This window comes from Propithecus coquereli, unplaced genomic scaffold, assembly GCF_000956105.1.
Source record: "Propithecus coquereli isolate 6110/MARCELLA unplaced genomic scaffold, Pcoq_1.0 Scaffold334, whole genome shotgun sequence".
NCBI lineage: Eukaryota > Metazoa > Chordata > Mammalia > Primates > Indriidae > Propithecus > Propithecus coquereli.
The window spans coordinates 1,391,698-1,405,030 of record NW_012148997.1 but is presented as its reverse complement, the minus strand read 5'-3'; the positions used below and the strand labels follow the sequence as shown (position 1 = coordinate 1,405,030).

Sequence of the window (13,333 nt, the reverse complement as noted above, 5' to 3'; positions counted from 1 at the left end):
GCTGTCTACACTACCTGCCATTGGTCACTTAGTAGGCGCCTCAGTGATCAGATAGACTGTCGCAGTATCACAGTGCTTGTGTTCAAGGAACATTTATTTTACTTAATTACGACCCCAAAGTCCAAGAAGAGTAATGATGATGATCCAGATGCACCAAAGGGAAGCTGTAAAGTGCTTCCTTTAAGTCAAGAGGTAAAAGTTCTCCATTTAACCAGGAAAGGAAAAAATCTTACTGTGAGGTTGCTAAGATCTACAGTAAAGATGATTCTCCTGCCCATGAACTTGTGAAGAAGAAAAAAGAAATTCGTGCTAGTTCTGCTGCCACATCTCAGTCTGTAAAAGCCATACCCATAGTGTGTGGTGATTGTTACCACAATATTTGTTGAAATTGCTCTATTCTAATGTTAGTTATTGTTAATCTCTTACGGTGCCTGATTTATAAATTAACCTTTATCACATATAGGAAATGAATATCATGTATATGAAAAAACACAGTATATACAGCATTCTGTACTCTTTGCACATTCAGGCATCCACTGGGGCTCTGAGCACGTATCCCCTGCAGATAAGGGCGGATGACTGTGAATTAATAATCAAGACTTCCACCCTGAGAGGTAATCCAGAATACTTAAATTTTCCAAGAAAAATGTGTATGTGTGTATGTGTATCCTCTAATATAGGCACATTGTAATGCATCCTATTATAAAATATAATAAATTTAATTACATATACATATTTTATGTGTATATATTTTTCCATTAATATAGTGTATATTTTTTCATTTTAATGAGCATACCAAATTAGTTTTTGTAGCATGTCTGAAAACAAATTCTAGAAAATCCATCTAAAATGATACATTTCTAAATACTTCTTCTGTAACATTCAGTGAATATTTTGTGTTTCCGATTGATCCACAGCTCTGACCTTTCTGTCCTGGATGAGGATTTCTCTTTCTCTGCCACAAGACCATGGGAGGCAACCAGACATGGATCACAGAAGTCACCCTGCTGGGATTCCAGGTTGACCTGGCATTGGAGTTTTTTCTATTTGGACTTTTCTCTCTTTTCTATACACTCACTCTCCTGGGGAATGGGGTCATCCTGGGCCTTATCTGCCTGGACTCTAGACTTCACACCCCAATGTACTTCTTCCTCTCACACCTGGCCATGGTTGACATGTCCTATGCTTCCAACAGTGTCCCTAAGATGCTGGGGAATCTTGTAAAGCAGAAGAAAACCATCTCCTTTGTTCCATGCATAATGCAGACTTTCCTGTATTTGGCTTTCGCTCACACAGAGTGCCTGATTTTGGTGGTGATGTCCTATGACCGATACGTGGCCATTTGCCATCCTCTACATTACACTGCCATCATGAGCTGGAGAGTCTGCATTGTCCTGGCCATAACTTCCTGGGTGTTTAGCTTCCTCTTGGCCCTGGTTCATTTAGTTCTCATCCTAAGGCTGCCCTTCTGTGGGCCCCATGAAATCAACCACTTCTTCTGTGAAATCCTGTCTGTCCTCAAGCTGGCCTGTGCTGACACCCGGCTCAACCAAGTGGTCATCTTCTCAGCCTGCGTGTTCATCCTGGTGGGGCCCCTCTGCCTGGTGCTGGTCTCCTACTCACGCATCCTGCTGGCCATCCTGAGGATCCAGTCAGGGGAGGGCCGCAGAAAGGCCTTCTCCACCTGCTCCTCCCACCTCTGCGTGGTCGGGCTCTTCTTTGGCAGCGCCATTGTCATGTATGTGGCCCCCAAATCCCGCCATCCTGAGGAGCAGCAGAAGGTCCTTTTCCTGTTTTATAGCTTTTTCAACCCCATGCTGAACCCCCTGATCTACAGCCTGAGGAACGCAGAGGTCAAGGGTGCCCTGAGGAGAGCACTGAGGAGGGAGAGGCCCATGTGACAGATGTCGAAGGGCATCACAGGGAGGGGCTCTGCTCCCTGTGACATACGGAAGTGGCATTTTTGTCCTGTACTACAATAAATTTCACCTTAAAATGAAATATTATTGATCTAAACATATAAACTGAAACTTTAAACCTTTGATAGGAAAATAGATGAACACCTTATGACTTGAACAGTAATAGATTTGTAAAAAGACACAAAAATCAATAGACATAAAACTGGAAAAACTGATTAATATTAGGCCTCACCCCCTACCCGGCAGGGGTGGGGGACCTGTGGCATCAAGGCCACACGTGGCCCTCCAGATCCCTAAGTGCAGCCCCTCGACCGAATCCAAACCTCACAGACAAATCCCTTCATTAAAAGGATTTGTTCTGTAAAATTTGGATTTAGTCAAAAAGCTGCACTCAAAGATCCAACAGGCCACATGTGGCCCCAAGGCCACAGGTTTCCCTCCCCACTAAAGAAACTGTGGATAGTACACATAAAGAACACTTTCAAATCAATAAAAAAGATAAACGACTACATTTTATAAAATGAGCAAAGCACTCGAACAGAAATTTCTCAAAAGAAATGCATGGGGTTAATAAATATATCAAAGGCTGTTCATCACCATTAATCAGCAAGAAAATGTAAATTAAATAAAGCCACCATCAGATACAATTTTATTCCCATTAAAATATCTACATTTCAATGGATTATTTATCATTGGAGTTATTGAAAATCTAACTCCAATAATTGGGAAACAGTCAATACTAGCAAAGTTTGTACCCATTGAGTTATACTCTTACTACAGGTAAGAGTATATTACACATCTGCTAGGTCAATAGTTAGTGACTTTTTCCTGGAAAGAGCCACAGGAAATACACAAGACTGTGAAAACTATCTTCTCTGTCATCACAACTCAACGCTGGCAAAAACAGACATAGTGTAAATGAATAACTGTTGCTGTATTCTAATAAAACTTTATTTATAAATAAAAGTGACCGATGAAAGGGGCCCAAAGACAGTAGCTCACCTAACTCTTGTTCTAGATCCAGAAGCTAGTCCGGCTCCAGCTGATTCAAAGTTAGAGGTCCTCACTGGGTGGGACCTCAGGAACCATATGATGTGGTTAGATGTGCTTTGAGGACAGGACCCACTGGTCACTTTGGAGCCAATCTAGAGTAAGTCTTTTCCTCTTAAGAACTTCTAAAGTATATCATGACTTAATGGCTGATGGACTGTAAATACTCACATGTGCTTCATCACATTTCTTCATCACGTTCTTCGTAACATTAGCAATGCAATAAAAACAAGCACAGAGACATTGTGTATAGATTAGTTTTTTAAACAGTGGGTTTATGAGGATCTTAGATTTTTAGTTGTTTCATTTTTAATTTTATAGTCATTTTATTAGAAGATCTTTATACATTTATGTCAAAATAATTCTACTTCTAATTAGATATTCAGAGCCATTCTTATCTCAGCCTGGATTACTAGGAAATGTAATTCTTGACCCTTATCTGGTAGATGATAATAATTTTGCATGGACGAGGGTATCAGAAGGAAAAACTTGTCAATAACTAACCTCGAGACAAGTTGGAGTTCTTATAATATATAGATTTTTTACCACACGAAGAAGGAACTCAGGTAAACTTATAGGACAGGAAAATGCTAGAGCTGAGGTTTACTCTGATATTCGGAGATCAAGTTATCTTACTTTCAATAATCTCAGAACATTTTAAATCTGTCCAGCTTCTTTTTTCCCCTTGAAATGTTGCATTGTATAAGACTATGTGTTATGGTTTTCTTCTGTCTTTCTGAAAAATTTTCTTCAGCCAATTTTGAATCACCTTGCCCATTTCTGGCCTTATGTAACTGTACACAAATTTCCTCTGAGTTTCTACCAGTTCCCTGGTAGCATAATATTCTACTGATAAATTGCTGTGCAACATTTGATTCATAATATCTCTCTGCCATCTCTCACAAGAAGATTTGGATATTTCTGGCTACCAACTGTCTTGTTCAAAACATGTATTAAAAAGGAAATACAAAAAAGTAATTGGAAAACCAAAGAAGAGTTTCCAATTGTAAATTTCAAGCTCATGAAATGATGAATCCTTCATTTCCAAAAGCAAATAAAATAAAAATAAATCCATTTTATAACTTGTGTTTGTTAATAGAAGATTTTATTACAATCCAGTAAAATTTATGAATTTTTTAAATGTTATCCAAAGGTTTTTCAATTTGATGTATTATTTTATAATTGCAATTTTTATACTGTTTTTAAACTCCTTCCCTTACATATCTCCTAAAAAGTTTATATTTCTGCCTTTGATACAGGTCTTGAATACACTGGGAATTGAATTTTTGCAGGGTTTGAGTATCTTCAGGGAAACTCAATTGTCCTAGCAATTGCAATACCCTTCCTTTCCCCAATGATTGGCTATGCCGTGCAGCCTCTCATATGCCAAGTCCTAATAAAGGCACAAATTTACTTTCACAATTTCTCTTCTATGTTGTTTGTGTATGGGTCCATCCTTATAGGAATTTTATAAAATTTTATTTTAACTGTTTTTATTGCTGTTTAAAAATATAATGCATTTTCATGTTGATTTTGTAATAAGCTTGTTAAATGTTCTTATAATTTCATTGATACGTCAGAAAATTCTGTTAGATCAACTACATATGCAATCATGTCATTTGCATGTAATTAGTTTGTTTCTTCTTTAGCAAATGTTTATGTGTGTGCCTGTGCATGTATTTCTTCTTCCTCTTTTTTTAACTGTACTGATTAGGATTTCCAACAAAAAGTTGAAAATAAGGGAAAAGAGTGGTAATGGTGCGTATTCTTACTTTATTCTTTATATGGTTATTTGAGCACTTTCTCTTATATTTCTGTTTAATCTGGCTAGTAGTCTATGGGTTTTGTTTATCTCTTCAAAGAACCAACTTTTTGTTTCATCAATCCTTTGTATTTTTTTTTGTTTGTTTGATTGTTTCCATTTCATTTAGTTCTGCTCTGAGCTTTGTTATATTTCTTCTTTTGTTGGCTTTGGGTTTTGTTTGTTCTTCTTTTTCTATTTCCTTGAAATGTGACATTAGATTATTAATTTGTAATCTTTATGTCTTTTTGATGTAGGCATTTAAAGCTATGAAATTTCCCCTTAGGACTGCTTTTACTGTATCCCATAGACTTTGAAAGTTTGTATCCCCTTTGTCATTCAGTTCAAGGAATCTTTTGAGTTCCATCTTTATTTCATCATTGACCCAAGGATCATTCATCAGCAGGTTGTTTAATTTCCATGACTTTGTGTAGACTTGAGTGTTTCTCTTGGAATTTATTTCTTTTGATAGTTTTACTCCACTGTGGTCTAAGATACATGGTATGATTTTGAAATTTTTGAATTTTCTGTGACTTGTTTTGTGACCTAAGATACGATCAATCTTAGAAAATGTCCCATGTGCTGATAAGAAAAATGTATATTCAGTAGTTTGGGGGTAGAATGTTCTGTAAGTGTCTGTTAGGTACATTTGTTCTAGAGTCCTGTTTAAGTCCAATGTTTCTTTATTCATTTTCTGCTTTGATGTTCTGTCTAGTTTTGTCAGTGGAATGTTGAAGTCCATGGCAGGTAAGATGCTACTGTTTATTTCTTTGCTTACATCTAGAAAAACTTGCTCTATGTAACTGGGATCTCCTTTATTAAGTGCATATATATATTTAGGTCTCATGCAATATGTTGAACAAAGCAGTATCTCACATATCAATACTAACACTCAGTATGAACAGTCTGAATGCTGTGCTTAAAAGACATAGACTGGCTGAATGGATGATAAAACACAACCCAGGTATTTTCCGTCCCCAAGAAACACATCTAAACCACAAGGACTCACAGAGACTCATGGTAATTGGATAGAAAAAAATATTTCATACAAATGGAAACCAAAAGTGAGCAGGTGTAACCAGTCTCATATCAGATACAACAGACTTTAAATTAACAATAGTAAAAAAAAGACAAAGGTTATTTTGGCTTGGGTCTGCGTGATGGGGAATGACCCTGGTAGGGCTTGTAGCCGGGTGCTTTGTTCTCAAGAAGCTCCCAGTTCACTGGCGGCAGTAGCTTTTGGGTTTGTGAGGGTAGAGACACTCTCCAGCAGCTCTGGAGCCTACAGTCTGCTAGAGGTGAAAGGGGAGGTTCTTCCCATGGAATCTCCAGTAGGTTCTGGCACTTTTCCCTCACAATTACACCTGAGCTATGTTTTTGTCATCTAAAACTGTTCCTTCTTTCTGAGACAATCTGGCGACCAATGTCTCTAGTCAGGCATCCTGCCTCACCCTATAAGTGGATTTATAAAAAAAGAAAAAGAGAGATAGAGAGAGAAAGAAAGCAAAGACTCAAGCCATATGGAGAAGGTATTTCTGCCTCAGAGATAGCAAAATGTTAAAAGAAAATTTAGGCCCAACCAACCCTAGGAATTATATTTAATGGTAGTCAGTAAACACTTCTCTTTCAAAACAGACCTTCATTTATAAAGGTTCATCACTATTGATGCAGCCAAGCATGCTTTGCCATAGTTATTCTCGATACAATATAAAATATTAATCAATATAAATATTAACACTCATATCTAAGACTTTCCACAGGAAATATTCTTGCTCTATTCACTTCAAAGATTAAAAGCTAATAATAGAAACATAATGACATCTCTTTGTATCCGCAGCATGCTGTGTTAAATATCATCACATTGTCCTCAACAGAAGAAATAAAACTGTGTTAATTATGCTAAGCTGAACGGATATGCACCAAAATATTATCCTTAGCTCTATCCAGGTGTTGGTGAGTCATATTTGTTTTTCTGTAATAGCCTCATCTGAAAAATGAACAATAAAAATGCTAAAAGGAAAAGGTTATTTAAGCAAAACCATAAAGCATTCTAATAGTAAGCACTTTTGTCTATCACAGAAGGGAGACCAATCTGGTTGGGATAGATGAAGAGGCTCCATGAGTGCTTTGAAGGATTGGTACTAGGTATGAAGTCAAGTGGATAAAACAAGGTTAAAATCAACTTGAAACAAGGAATGAGAATTTCAAGAGTGGGAGCTACTAGGTATTTGTACTTGAATGAAGTAGAGAGTATGTGTTGGAGAATAAGGAGGTAAGTGGAGGGAAGTTCTATTAACTAAGCAGATTATTTTCAAAGAAAAATACCCCACTTTTCTTCCTCTTAAAATTTTTTGTACTTTCCAATAGATTAAATATATTACTTTTATATCAAATGATCCCTCTACTACAATTTAAGAACTAAGGCTCTGTAGAGAACTCAAAAATAGACAATTAGGAAGAAAGAACGGGAAGGATTTTACAATCATCAGACATTATCACTTTGTGCAAGAGAGAGAGAGAGAGAGAGAAAGAAATATCCCTTTTTTATCTGTAGACTCTAGCCCAGAATTAGAAAATAAAATGTGACAATTCAATGACAACAAAAAATAATCCCATGGGCAAAAGACATAAATAGATATATTTCAAAAGAAGACATACAAATGGCCAAAAAGCATAGGAAAAAATGCTCATCATCGCTAATCATCAGAGAAATGCAAATTAAACCCACTGTGAGATATCATCTTACACCAGTCAGAATGGCTATTATTAAAAGACAAAAATGACACGATGTCGGTGAGGATGTGGAGAAAAGGGAACACTTATACACCGTTGGTGGGAATGTAAATTGGTACATCTATGGAAAGCAGTATGGAGATATCTCAAAGGACTAAAAATAGCACTACCCAGCAACCTGAAAGGAAAAGAAACTATTATATCAAAAGATTATCACAGTACTATTCCCAATAGCAAAGATATGGAATCAACTTTTGTCCATCAACAGATGATTGGATAAAGAAAATGTGGTAGATATACACAACGGAATACAATTCATCCATTAAAAAAATGAAATCATGCCTTTTGCAGCAACATAGGTGTAACTGGGGTCATTATTACCTTGAGTCAAAAACCTCAGACTCGGGAAGACAAATACCACACATTCTTGTTTATAAGTTGGAGCTAAATAATGTGTACACATGGACATAGAAAGTGGAGTGATAGACAATGGAGACTTGGAGTAGTGGGAGAGGGTGGATTATGAGAAATTAGTTAATGGATATAATGTACATTATTCCAGGGATGGATACAATAAAAGCCCTGACTTCACCATTATGCAATCTCTCCATGTAACAAAATTATATCCGTACCCCATAAATTTATACAAATAGAAGAAATCTGGAGATGTTTGAAATGGAAGACACATTGAAGAAAGTTAAAGAAGATGGGTTATACCTGAACTGTCAAGTTAAAAATGTTTGTAAGCGAGAAATCTGGAGTTGTTATTTTGCAATAACATTTTCTCCACTGGGAGAAATATATTTCTCTGAGATGACGTAAGAAGTTCCCTGGGACCTCCAACCATGAGAGATTAAGAAATTACAACCTCTCCTCTACAGTGAAATTGGAAGAACTGGAGAGTGGAATCATTTTAAGATTGATAAAATCAGTATCAAAAGAAATTAATTTATGACATGATCAATTTATGGCATGATTTCGATTTTTTAACTTTCTGTGCCTAGGTCTTGCCTCTTTAACAGAAATCCGGTCCCCATTCAATCCCATGAAAACACACACAACACATCCTGTGGGAATGCTGAAAGAACAAAATGAACCAAATGGGAAATGCATTCATTGGGTCAACACTGATAGGGAAGTAGCAAATTCTTTAATTCTCTCTAGGGAGAACGTGATGAGATGCATTACCACAGGGTTCTGTTGCATGAATCATTGTTTTCACCTGTGGGGAATGAGTTATATCCAATGATGATAGAAAAAGCTCTGGCTTGCCCAAGCAAGTCTATCATAAGTTCAGGAGAGCTCTGCATCTGGCCTTCACCTCCCAATGAAGGCCCTTGAGAGAGGAAAATCAATCCCAGTCCACATATTCTCCCTTCCTCTCCTTGAGGTTTCTTGTAAGCCCAGGGCTACGTTTGAAGGAAAGACCACAGATTACACCAATGTAAGTAAAAGTAGTTCATTTGTCTGGAGAAGGGGTTTGCGGATGGGAGATGGGAAAGCGGCAGTGAATGAAACCACTGGCTGCCGCATCAGCGATGAGATGCCCTTGCTGTGGGGTCTCCTTCCGGCCCTAAGCCTGTGTCCATAGCTAGGGTCCTGAGCAGAGCTCTGGGGACCACTGCCTCTCCCACAGTGTGGCCACGGCTCCTCTGACCCTCTTGTCCCCTCCACCCACATCCCCCTCACCATCCTGGGGCAGCTCTCAGCTCTGTCATGACTGTGCCAGAGAAGAGCAGTCAGGAAACCATCCCTGTAGGCTATGACCTGGGTAAAGGCTGCAAAGAATGTCAGCGGCTGTGTGTCCTACGTGCCTCTTCTTAAAAATTAAAAACAAAACAAAAACAAAACACCTGAAGTCAGAACTGTGAAGTGGTTTGCAGACTGATCTTCCTTTCTCTCTTCTCACTGCCCACCCAGTGCCTGCTGGGGGTAAAGATTCTCTTTGTGATTTTTGTCTTAGCAGAGGAACTGTTCGCCACGAAACATATTTCCTTATGACTATTGTATCCACAATTACTCTCCAATGATGGTCCTCAAATCCCTAATAATATACCCTAAAACATTTACTAAGTTCTTATGTGAGTTCATTCATTTAATCCTCACATCTATGCTATGAGACGATTTATTACACACCCCACTTTGCAGATGGGGGAACTGAGGCAGGGAGAGGTACAGAGAAGTCACCAAGCTGGTTTGTAGCAAAGCCAGGATCTGAACCCAGGTGTAGGCTCTAGAATCCACGTTAGCTTGTTTGTTCTTAAAACTATGTTACTCAGTAGGATCAAACTGAGTGCCAAAGTAAATTATTGGAGATGATAAGTAATTTCTGAGTAAGTGCAAAGATTTGACAAGTCTGTGCTGCCCCAGAACTCTACCTTTGATGGCCCCAGGGCTCCCACTCTGAGACAATGATCAGTAGAAACTTTTCTTTTGGGTCAGTGCTAAATAATGTTCCGCTCCCCCTTCCTTTCCAAAAGATTTAGTCTCTCTCTCATTGGGATATTCAGCAAGGTAGAGTTGCCCTTTTAGTTTTAAAGCCTGTATTTCTTTTCTTTAATTCTAGAGTGATGCTACTTTAAAGGATTCTTCCATTTCTTTAAATTTTCCCCTCACCTTACCCCCTCACCATTAAGATTTTCAATCTTAATTTTAAAAATGAAAATGTAGAAAAATTTCTAAATGAAAGTAAAATGTGTGTTTTATATTTAAACTCAAAAGCAAGCCAAAAAAAAAAAAAAAGCAGGAAAAGTATGGAAGTGTTTGCAGTACCACGATGATTGTGTTGGATTTCAAATCCCAATGATTTAAATTCTTTTCTCAATTTTGTCATCTCTTTAATATTATTAGTGACAGTTAATATTTATTAAACTCCTAAAATGTACTAGTGCAATGGTATTTCTTCTTCACATCAGCCCTTTTGATATTCGTTGACATCATTTTACAAATGAAAATAATGAGGCTTAGAAGAAGTGCCCCAAGTTTGTGATGTTCACTGTTCAGAATCAAGATGGAAATGATGTTCCTACCAACGCTGTCACTCATACTGTTTTCATTCTCATTCAGAGATCATGTTTTCTTCACCCACTGCTAAATTTTTTATGCTCTGTAAGAACAGAAAAATGTATCCATGAAGTTTTTTCCCCTTACTCTGTTCACAGGAGATTGTTCTTCTATGTGTAGCTGGAGTGGACACTTAAAGAAATCTTCATTTCAGGTATCTGTTTCTTTATTGTTTCTACCCCAGGTTTTTTCTAAGAGGAAAAAAAAATGTGACTTCTCGAACTGCGAAATCCAAAAGGCGAGATCGTACCAACAATTAAAAGGAAAAAAATTATTTTCTTGTACTATATTTTTTTACCTTAGCCTCACAATGGAGCTGATGAAAAATTTGTGTGTAGATAGCCACAATGATAGACTTTTCTCCCTGCAGCCTTTGCTACAAAACTGTTGAAAGCACAATTGTCATCCAGAGTTACACATGATTTAGTTGTAGTTCACATCTGATGATATTAGTTTTTTCACTAAGAATTTTATTTGTACCTTTATTTATTCCTGCCCTTTAGAAATAGTTTATTCTATGATATTAATTTCTTTCAGAAATTCTTTACCCTCCAAAAATCACATATAAAACTACAAATCATGATTGACCTAATTGTCAACTTAGATTGGCCAAACAATTGTATTCATTTGGAAGCTAATAACTTGCTTTTTTGACACCTGAAGCATCCAAATGCTGCTACCCTAAGTCACTGGCCTTGGAGCAGTAAGAGCACAGATGAGCACCTCACAGATGGGAGCCACATGGGCCCCCAAATACACGAAATATCCATGTCCCTGGAGGTCTCAGGGATTAAAGGCTCTCTGAGCTCTCCTTTTCAGCTTGATTCAGTGGGACATTAACACAATATTTGGTGTGTCCAAAAATTGCCAAATATCATTCTGTCATTAAAATTACACTGTCCAAAAAATTGGACAGTTTCCCATTTCAAGTATCTGCAAATTGGAAGTTCTATATATATCCTTTAACTGTAGTCTGCTTGCATGAATCTAATAAGTCAATTAATATAAAAACAAAAGTGTACCTATCAGCTCAAATGAAATCAATTCAATGATATTTGAGTGACTTTGCAAGAGAGATATTTTACTTACCATATTTTGTTGCGATTTCTTGGGAGCTCCAGTGAAGCATCCAAGCACCAAGACTACAAGTTAGTTTAAGATGGCCATTTCCTTTTAAGAGAAACACCAAATTCATGTAGGCATAGACATGGAAGTTATTCACATTAAAGAGAGCAAATCCCCCTCTAATTTGCTATTTCATGGTACTCTGACCAAATGTGTCTACTGGCAGGTACATTGGTTAACCACAGGAACATAAATACAAGGAATTCACAGAGGCAAACTTTCCCATGGGTCCCTTACAGAGTATCTAGGAAAGAGGAGGCCTCTGTGAGCAGACCTGGGATACACAATTCCCACTGACAAGCAAGCTGATTCAAAATGACTTTTTCTAAGAAAATAGATTCCTAGATTAGATGACGGGTAAATTCCTGTCACTTCAGGTTGTGCATTTCAATATAGTCTTTTTATTATTGTTTTAATTCTTTTGGTTTCTGATTTGAAATCCCCAGAAACTACAATACCAATAAGAAAATGAAAAGCCGTTGAAATGTGCTTTTCTGTATGACAAAGTTCACACTTTTGACCTGTGCAACCTCAGGACTTTGCTCTTGTTCATAAGTTGGTGGCTGTCACAACAGTTTTCTTCTACTGACATAAGATTTTCTTCTACTTTTAGTTAATCAAAGATCTTGATCATTTTCTCTATCAAGATAACTCATAAAAAAGCATGTCTTTTGTAAAGAAAAATGAAATTGAGGTTTTCAATTTCCTTCTTCTTTTAAACGGTTAACTCTTTTTCATACTGTAGTGACTTACTTCTCCCATTTGAAGAGCTAAGGAAATCTTCTTACATGGGAGACTCCTGCTAAGACTTGGTGAGTACTATCCTCAAAATTAGTAGGAATAATGTGCAATTTTAGTTATATATTACATTGTGGATGTTTCCAAAATGGAAATTATGCAAAAGGTAACTTACCTTTTGCAACTTATGCAACATCTTACTTATGCATCTTACTTATGCAACTTATGCATAATCTTACTCTTTAGAGATAATCAGAGATAAACAGTTACATATTTAACTTACAGGGTTTTCTTACATATATGTAACAGGCACCAAAATACATAAAGTAATCCCCCCTCATCCACAATTTCACCTCCCCCATTTCAGTTACACGTGGTCAATTGTGGTCCAAAAATATTACGATATTTCAAGAGAGAGAATGAGAGAGATCACATTTACATAACTTTTACTACAATATATTGCTATGACTGTTCTATTTTATTATAAGTTATTGTTGTTAATCTCTTACTGTGCCTAATTTATAAATTAAACTTTATCATAAGTATGTATAGGAAAAAGCATAGTATAATGGGATTCAGTACTCTCTGCAGTTTCAGGCGTTCACTGGGGGTCTTGGAATATATCCCCCACAGATAATGGGGGACTACTGTATGTGTATAAATATGTTTATATTTTAAAATATAAAACAGACCATATTATACTTAAATGTGTTTACTACATGCAGGTAATTTTACATTTCACTGTATAAAGAATTACATTATCCTTTCTAATGGTATTCCATGCTATAAAAGTAACCAAACGTATTTAATCCATCCCAAAATGATAAACTTTTATGTCAATTCCAAATGTTTAAAAACATACACAAATTTACACAGAATATGTACAGCCTCTTCTTACTATGCA

At 36.9% G+C, this 13,333-nt stretch overlaps 1 protein-coding gene across 1 annotated transcript; it reads left to right on the top strand.

The window, feature by feature from the left end:
- The first annotated feature begins 910 nt into the window (after window positions 1–910).
- On the top strand, window positions 911–1,919 carry LOC105815426 (olfactory receptor 2A14). Its single transcript, XM_012650574.1, has one exon. It carries the CDS (start codon window positions 969–971, stop codon window positions 1,899–1,901), a length of 933 nt encoding a protein of 310 aa, XP_012506028.1. The 5' UTR covers window positions 911–968; the 3' UTR covers window positions 1,902–1,919.
- Window positions 1,920–13,333: the final 11,414 nt, after the last annotated feature.

Excerpts from the sequence above, each read along its gene's own strand:
- LOC105815426 (XM_012650574.1), top strand. The coding sequence starts at position 969 with ATGGGAGGCAACCAGACATGGATCACAGAAGTCACCCTGCTGGGATTC.